We start from the raw sequence: 9,104 nt of genomic DNA, 5'->3' as shown, positions 1-9,104 counted from the left end.
GCCAATAGAATCATGTAGAGTTATCCACAACAAACAATTGAAGAACCAAACGAATGTGGTTTGACAGATACTGAACAAGAGTAAGAAAAAGTAATCTTGATTTTGTATCTATTAAGCCCACATTTGGCATGAACATCAGTACCACATTTAGAAAGATATTACCTTAAGCACTTAACTCTTTCAAACCTATTTGCTTTTTGGGGAAGATTCAGTGAAGGTATTGTTTTTCAGAGTATCCTTCTGTCTGAAGAAGAAAGAGATGCCTACCAGGACCTACTGACCCAAGTGGAAATACAAGGAACCATCAATAGAATCAACAGTAAGTGAGGCCGTTTTGTGAAGGAAGTGCCTTCTATTTGCTAGGTGATAGCCTGAAGGAGAGGAAAAGTGAAAACGGGTGCCTTGCCCAATTGTAGTTTTCAAAGGAAAAATAATATAGAAAAGGTTAATACTGCTAATGGCAGTAGGTGTTTGTCTGGCTATTTTTCATTGAGCTCCTGGTGGTCCATGGAGTTTGTTGCTCCTCAAATGTTAAAGGCCCTCACTAGTCAGTAGAATGTTTTCCTAATCAGTTTTATCACACCACTTCTACTTGTGAATACCTACCTCCACTGGGACTTTGAATTTTGTTGTGGTTTCTGCTCACTTTTTCCATTCTGAATCTTATCGATTTCATGATTCAAACGTATTCTTTTTTACTATATTGGGTCTTTGAATTTTTCTTGAATTTCTGTTTGGTTTTCCGTTTTGAATCTTCGGACATTATGATCCAAACTGAATTTTGTTTTTGTTTTTGTTTTTTTACTATATTGTGGCTTTGCATTTTGCTTGGGTTTCTCTTGATCGTCTGTTTTGAATCTTTGGAAGTCATGATTGTAATATGAATGATTTTTTGATGAAGAAAGATCCTTTACCCAATGTCATGTATTGGTTTTCTAATCTGAAAGTGACAGCCATTCTTTGTTTCATTTAACACCTGTCTCCATACTCCACAAATTTCAGAGTGTGTATGAATTGTTTTCTTTCAGCTTGCCTAGCTTTAGTCCAAGTCAGTGAGACTAGACTATTGGCAGGCAAGAGGAAGGAGTGCTCATGTCAGCTTTGAATCGTACAGTTCTGAAACGTTCTGCATTCCTGCAGCTAAATTCCTCATGGTACCAAGAGAAGTGGTGTGACTCTAAAGAACATCAATCTCAGTGAATTAAAATGAGCGTAAGCTAGTTTGGATGCCTCCACCTGCATTAATTCTTACCCCCTGCATAATACAAGCCAATTACATCCGGTCTCCAATACAGACAGTCCAGAAATGTATTTGGACTCCCTCCAAGTGAATCGAAATTGCCCACATATCCCAGACCCTCCACAGATCCCAGTGAAAGGGAAGTATATTGGGACCTATAGCCTAGGCACCTGTGCTTTGACATACCAGTTCTGACTATGAAAATAGCCTGGTTGGCTGTGAAATGGGCACATATCTAAAGAGGCATTAGTGCCAATGAGAATAAAAAATGAAGCGTTAAAAGACAGAAGTAGGTATTTGAGAGAAGAGAAGAAAATAGTACAAAGTGTTATTTTGAAGTTAAAATTGAGATGTAGAAATAGTATAGATACCTTTCACAATTTTCGATCATTTGCAAACACTGAAAAACAAAGCTTACTACACAACTAAGGTATCTATCACTGCAAATTGTCTTCAAGGTAGAAGCCTTTTTCAGTCCCTGTTGGGGAATTCCCTTGGTAAGCTAAAAGAGTATATGGCAATAGCTGATCTTTGATTCATGTTGAAAATTAATGAGACCTTCCTTGTGCAGCACCTCATGGTATGGTCTAGCCACAAAAACCAGGCTCGTTCTCCCCCTAAGAGTAAAGATCATTGTGATCTTTAAGCCCATTCCGGGAGAGAGACAATGGGAAAGAACCCCAAGAAAGTAAGGTGAGATTCTGACTGCCATGGCATGCTTGTCCTTCCAGGGCTTGCTGCTATCGATGAAATCAATGCTGTGATTCGAGAAGGTCATCCCAGTGACACCATGACTGCACTCATGAAACCTGAGGCCCAGCTCCCTCCCGTCCTTCCATTCGCTGCCGTTATGTATCAGAATGAACTGTTCAGCCTTCAGAAAGAGAACTCCTTGGTAAGTGCAGAAGGACTCTGGCGACATGACTGTCTCAGAGTGGAGTGTTTGGTTAGAAGAGCGGAATCATCTTGAAAATGAGGTGTCGCCCTAGGATCATTTCCTATGATCTCAGAATGTCCAGAAAGGTGGTGAGACATTCAGGCCATTCCCAGAATCTACTTGCTCTTCCCTTAAGGTAATGATTGCCTAGAAAGCCTAGGCACTACGTTGTCCGGACTGCCATGACAGCCTGTCCCGTGGATGTTGCATTGGACCCGGGGGTCATGCAGGCTGCGTTTCCAGTGGGGCCTCAGACACTCCGTAGCTGGGTGATCCCGAGCTAATCGCTTAACCCCAATGGCCTAGCCCTTCCCACCTTTCTGCCTTGGAATCTCTACTTCGCATTGATTCTAGGAGAAAAGGGCAGGGATTTAAGAAATAGACTATTTGGAACAGTCAGGCAAGTAGGAGGAAAACCTGGAAAGGGCAACCCCGTGAAAGTGGAGTCCTTGTGACCTTACTTAAGTGACATAACCCCCATTGCCTAGCCCTTCCCATACTTGGATACATTTGCACAGTATTGATTTGAAAACAGAAGGTTAGGGATTAAAAAAAGACAGCGTGCCAAATCTTAAAGCGAAATATCTGGAATAATGCCACCGCTGCATGTGGCATTATTCCATGTGGCCCTCATAATCAACTTGCAGAAGTGGCAGCTGTTGCAATTATTATGGGCTACAGTATTATTCCTTGTTTTGTATCCACCCTAAAGGGAAATGTGTTTAATTGGAGGATTTTTGTTTTTTTTTTTTTTCACATGTGGTTGTTTTCTTTTTTTTTTTTTTAATGATAATTTGTGTAATAGTGGGAAAATTTTCCTCATTGATTTATGGTTTCCTACAGAGCTACCTGGACCCTGAGGAGCTGTCCACAACAATAGAAATGGTGTCAGGTGTTGTTTTGCTTAATCAGGCTTTGGAAAGTGAGGATCTCGTGTCAATACAGAATCATCTCCAAAATCCCTCAATAGGTTTTAATAACCTGGAGGAAGACCACCTGGAAAGGTAAGGGATCCTTCCTTCCTTTCAGCTCTTTGTAAATGGTAGAGGTGAGATTCTGCTATCCTTTACTTCCAGGGACCTCCAGGCTCAAGGACGCATACCTTCCAGTGGAGCCTCTTTTGAAATGTTTTGTTTTCTGATCTTGTGTGGAAGTGCTAGGAATGCTCCTGTAATGGTTGTCTGCACCGTATTTCCTTTTTTGAAAACGTGTACCAGCTTTATTCGACTGTATTTGATATAAGGGAAGATTGGTACCTTGACATTTCACATCCTTTATAGTGAAGTTGGTACTTGGGGCCTTCTGACAATTAGGAGAGGGTCATGTAAGAGGCTCAAGAAGAAGTCATCAGGACCTGCTTTTGAGTCCTGTATCGCCTGGCTGAGCCAGACCAAGTTGAGCTCTCAGGGTCTAAGGCAACTCTCTGCACTGGTAGATCTGATCACCTTCCCGCACCCTGATGGCATCCCCATCCAGCTGTCCCAGAACCTGCTCTCAAAGGGAAGAAGCAGACATTGAAAAGAACAGGTTTCCTTTGGCTTTTTCCTTGGGACACACTAGAACAGGGTCCTAGATATCAGATCCCCACCTTCAGCTGCTTTTCCTTTCATTTGGTGCTCCCAGAACCCCCTTCTGGACAGCAAAGACCCAAGAGCCATTACTGTGGGATAGACGGATGTTCTAAACCCAAGTGAAAAGCTTGAGAAACATTCCTGAATGTGGGAGAGAACAAACCCAGGATACTTTTGATTCACGCTGCACAGGCTTTTCATCATTTATATTGGTGACCACCACAGGGTATTGCCTTACCTCTCCCAGTTTTGAAATTTGGTGAAATTTCCCACCTCACACACCGAAACCTGCCACCCCGAAAGGGAGCCTAGGAAGTAGAGAGGAAAGATATGTTAGAGGACAGCTAACCCAGTCTCCTTTTTAACTGAGAAGGAAATTGAGGCTCAGGTAGATTTATTTGCTTTGCCTTGTGGTCCCACGTGGTTGGGGGGGGTGAGCTTAGTAAATGCTAGCTTAAAGATTTTGAAAAATCCTTTACCTCACATCTTAGGATCCATATTATACTTTGATTCTGAGGCAAAAGAGCAATAAGGGCTAGAGAATCCAGATGAAGTGACATGTCCAGGGTTAGGCAGCTAGGAAGTGTTTGGGGTCATCTTGGAATCCATGCCCCTCCCCTCTCTCAGCATGGCTCTCAATCCACAGAGCCACCTTGTTATCTCTAGGGTAAGGATTTTAATCCAGTGCTTTTGACTCCAAATTCTGCATTCATAGTAGGAAAGCAAAGTCTGTGCAGAGAACCAAGGCAGTAGTGTGACTTGGATGGAGATAAACATTTCGATCTTGAGAAGACCATGCTTGCCTTACAGTCCAGGAGAGTGATTTGTCACGTACACTTGTGCAGAAAGAAACTCTGTTACAGTTGTCCAATCTTATGCATTCTACATACCCAGCATCTCTTTAGATGCTATAGTCTATTGAAATGGCGACCATGGAAACGAGCCCTTCATCAGGTTTCACTTAGATAATAACAAAAAATTCTTTATTACTTTTTTCATTGTTTGAATCCCCCATCTTCTATCGGTTCTAAGGCAGAAGAACAACAAGGGCTGGCCAAGTTGGGGCTATGATTTACCCATGGTCCGAGACTCCTCCTACCTACCCTTCTGTGCTCTCGGGGCAGAGACCTTCCTTCCCTGAGCCTTCCCTTGTCAGCATGCTCCCACCTGGCAGTCATTTTACGTGTACTGTAAATGTTTTTCCTTCCCTGTGTAACCCCCTCATAAGGTGAGGCTTCCTTGTGGTCAGAGACTATTTGGTTTTGTCTTGTTGTCCTCAAGACCCTCCAGAGCCCAGAAGGCTCTTGACTTCCCAACATAATCATTTTCCACATGCTTATCTAGTGAACCTCACTGAAGAGAGCCACACGGCATTCTGCCTCCCTTTTTCTCATATTGCTCTGCATCCAATATCTAGCTCTCAGAGTGTCTGTCCTGTCTAGTGGATTTTGTAAGAAGTCATCTGAAAAGGAAAACTAAAGTTAATTGACGCATGGTGACTTTTGTCTTCCGCAGGTATGCTAGCAGGCTCGTGTCCATCAAAAGAGAAGCCTCATCTCAAGGACAAGAACACTTAAGCCGGGATGAAATGCAAAATCTCCTTGATATGGTTAATGTAGAAATTCAAGAAGAAAAAGCATGTAAGTGCAGTCACTTTGGTTTTTCAGAATGTTTGAGAATGTCAGTATTCTGGATAATTGAAGGGTTGACTCTTACAAAGAAAATCCATCCCACCACCAGCTTGGGGCCTAAAGCATTTAAGTGGTATTGGCAAATACTCTCTACTTTCTTTTTCCTGTAGCCTACCTAAACATCCTCTGAGGATAAATCATTTTTAAGGCCCCTCTCAATTATTATCCTGACCTGAAAGAATCCTGGCAGAATCAGTTTTTTCTGTAAATCCTCAAGTATTAGCCTCAACTAAGCGAGGCAGAGCCTTGTTTTCCTTTCTTTAGGCCACTGAGACATGTAAATTATTATTTTCCTGCTAAGTAGATATTACATTCATCAACAGAATCTGATTAAACAGGAGGATGGAGGAAAGTGTGACATGTTGCAATTTTCGTAGTTCTTCAAACTAATATGGCATGAAAGCAATATGCCAATGTGTATAGACCACTGGGTTTGGAGTCAAGAAAACGTGGTTTTTATTCCTGCCTCAGAGGGCTTTGAGCTATGTAACCCTGAGCACATACTCCCAATAATTGTAGACTTCTTCAGCAATAGAACCCATTACTGGCACTTAAGTGACTCAGTGGATAGAAAATACAAACTGTCACTAAGTTGTCAGTGTGGGGACAGGAGGTCCTCAGTTCAGATGTGACTTCAAAGAGGTCTTAACTGTGTGAGCCTGGTCAAGTCACTTTGCCAAAATTGCCTAGCCCTTACTGTTTAGCTGTCTTCAAACTTAATAATACCAAGTCTTAAGACAGAAGGTAAGGACTTAAATACACACACACACACACACACACACACACACACACACACACACACACTGAACGAAAAATAATACTTCCTCATTTTTATCCAGGCAATAATTTAAGGTAAAGCAGAGCAGACTTTCATCATCACAACAATTGTTTTATTTGCTTTTGTTGCTTAAAAAATGCTGTCTATTCCTCTCCCATGTTCAGTGTATGCAGCAGTTCTTGCAATTAATGAAGCCATTAAGGAGGGCATCGCAGAGCAGACTCTAGTAACTCTGAAGAATCCAAAGGCCGGTTTAACCTCTCTTGATGATAACCTCTCTTCAAATTATCAAGAGGGACTTTGGGGAGCCAAGCAGGAAAAAGAAGAGATTGCAAAAGTAGAGGTACTTCATGAGATAATGAGTAAATGTAAAATGTAGTTCACCGTGTGCCCAGTTGTTAGAAATATAACAGAGTTGTCAGCTGTATAAAAGTGAAGACTAGGAAGATATTTGAAGTATTTCTTATTAATCCGTAACCAGTCAGGGCACGAACAAAAGAATCTGAAAGTATAAAATGAGGTAAAAGAATGTGAATTCAAATGCCCCAAATGCATGAGGAACTCACAGTTTTACTGAAGATTGCAGGGAAAGTACTAGGACATAGGGAATCCTTTACTTTGAAAGATCTAGAACCGAGATGGTGAACCTATGGCATGTGTGCCAAAGATGGCACAGAGAAACCTCTCTGTGGCCATAGGGAGCATCCCCTGCACACTGGCTTCCCTGCCGCTAAGCACTTCCCAAGTCTAGTTTGCATGGAAGGCTCATGTTCTTTCTTGAGAAAATCTCAACCCTAGCTATATTTTTTCCTTCAAGTTATTCCATATGAAATTATGGGCATCAAAATGTGTACGTCATGCAACAGTTGTTCAATAAGGAGGCTTGCTTACCTTCCGTTCCTTCCACTACTCTCAACCATATGGCCAGAACTTGCACCCACGATTCATCTTTTCCCCTGAAAGCAACAGTGTTCACAAATTCATGCCTCCTGTGGTTAGTTTATTCCAGTCTAGATTCTTCGAGTTGAAAACAGTTTCAGCTTTGTATAAAGAGCCCAGTCACTATGTCCTGAGATGAGGATGGACAAAAAAAAATCAATAAATAAAAAAGGTAGCTTCCAGGAGAGCTTTTTCTCCAAGTGGTTTTGGAGAAGTGGCAAACCACTCCAGTATCATTGCCAACAAACTCGCCAATAGAATCATGTAGAGTTATCCACAACAAACAATTGAAGAACCAAACGAATGTGGTTTGACAGATACTGAACAAGAGTAAGAAAAAGTAATCTTGATTTTGTATCTATTAAGCCCACATTTGGCATGAACATCAGTACCACATTTAGAAAGATATTACCTTAAGCACTTAACTCTTTCAAACCTATTTGCTTTTTGGGGAAGATTCAGTGAAGGTATTGTTTTTCAGAGTATCCTTCTGTCTGAAGAAGAAAGAGATGCCTACCAGGACCTACTGACCCAAGTGGAAATACAAGGAACCATCAATAGAATCAACAGTAAGTGAGGCCGTTTTGTGAAGGAAGTGCCTTCTATTTGCTAGGTGATAGCCTGAAGGAGAGGAAAAGTGAAAACGGGTGCCTTGCCCAATTGTAGTTTTCAAAGGAAAAATAATATAGAAAAGGTTAATACTGCTAATGGCAGTAGGTGTTTGTCTGGCTATTTTTCATTGAGCTCCTGGTGGTCCATGGAGTTTGTTGCTCCTCAAATGTTAAAGGCCCTCACTAGTCAGTAGAATGTTTTCCTAATCAGTTTTATCACACCACTTCTACTTGTGAATACCTACCTCCACTGGGACTTTGAATTTTGTTGTGGTTTCTGCTCACTTTTTCCATTCTGAATCTTATCGATTTCATGATTCAAACGTATTCTTTTTTACTATATTGGGTCTTTGAATTTTTCTTGAATTTCTGTTTGGTTTTCCGTTTTGAATCTTCGGACATTATGATCCAAACTGAATTTTGTTTTTGTTTTTGTTTTTTTACTATATTGTGGCTTTGCATTTTGCTTGGGTTTCTCTTGATCGTCTGTTTTGAATCTTTGGAAGTCATGATTGTAATATGAATGATTTTTTGATGAAGAAAGATCCTTTACCCAATGTCATGTATTGGTTTTCTAATCTGAAAGTGACAGCCATTCTTTGTTTCATTTAACACCTGTCTCCATACTCCACAAATTTCAGAGTGTGTATGAATTGTTTTCTTTCAGCTTGCCTAGCTTTAGTCCAAGTCAGTGAGACTAGACTATTGGCAGGCAAGAGGAAGGAGTGCTCATGTCAGCTTTGAATCGTACAGTTCTGAAACGTTCTGCATTCCTGCAGCTAAATTCCTCATGGTACCAAGAGAAGTGGTGTGACTCTAAAGAACATCAATCTCAGTGAATTAAAATGAGCGTAAGCTAGTTTGGATGCCTCCACCTGCATTAATTCTTACCCCCTGCATAATACAAGCCAATTACATCCGGTCTCCAATACAGACAGTCCAGAAATGTATTTGGACTCCCTCCAAGTGAATCGAAATTGCCCACATATCCCAGACCCTCCACAGATCCCAGTGAAAGGGAAGTATATTGGGACCTATAGCCTAGGCACCTGTGCTTTGACATACCAGTTCTGACTATGAAAATAGCCTGGTTGGCTGTGAAATGGGCACATATCTAAAGAGGCATTAGTGCCAATGAGAATAAAAAATGAAGCGTTAAAAGACAGAAGTAGGTATTTGAGAGAAGAGAAGAAAATAGTACAAAGTGTTATTTTGAAGTTAAAATTGAGATGTAGAAATAGTATAGATACCTTTCACAATTTTCGATCATTTGCAAACACTGAAAAACAAAGCTTACTACACAACTAAGGTATCTATCACTGCAAATTGTCTTCAAG

General features: G+C 41.1%; 1 protein-coding gene across 1 annotated transcript; it reads left to right on the top strand.

Moving 5' to 3' along the window:
• Window positions 1-44: 44 nt before the first annotated feature.
• Window positions 45-7,729, top strand: LOC123256215 (ras GTPase-activating-like protein IQGAP2; the record flags this gene model as incomplete). The annotated part of the gene is made up of 6 exons (XM_044684886.1): window positions 45-319; window positions 1,972-2,135; window positions 3,021-3,181; window positions 5,264-5,388; window positions 6,382-6,560; window positions 7,638-7,729. Coding segments are annotated over exons 2-6 (662 nt in total), but the record flags the coding sequence as incomplete, so codon positions are not given.
• Between the last annotated feature and the right edge of the window lie 1,375 nt (window positions 7,730-9,104).

The sequence above is a fragment of the Gracilinanus agilis genome, unplaced genomic scaffold (genome assembly GCF_016433145.1).
Source record: "Gracilinanus agilis isolate LMUSP501 unplaced genomic scaffold, AgileGrace unplaced_scaffold57072, whole genome shotgun sequence".
NCBI classification, from domain to species: domain Eukaryota; kingdom Metazoa; phylum Chordata; class Mammalia; order Didelphimorphia; family Didelphidae; genus Gracilinanus; species Gracilinanus agilis.
The sequence above is the reverse complement of the archived record's forward strand: the minus strand, read 5'-3'. Positions and strand labels throughout refer to the sequence as shown.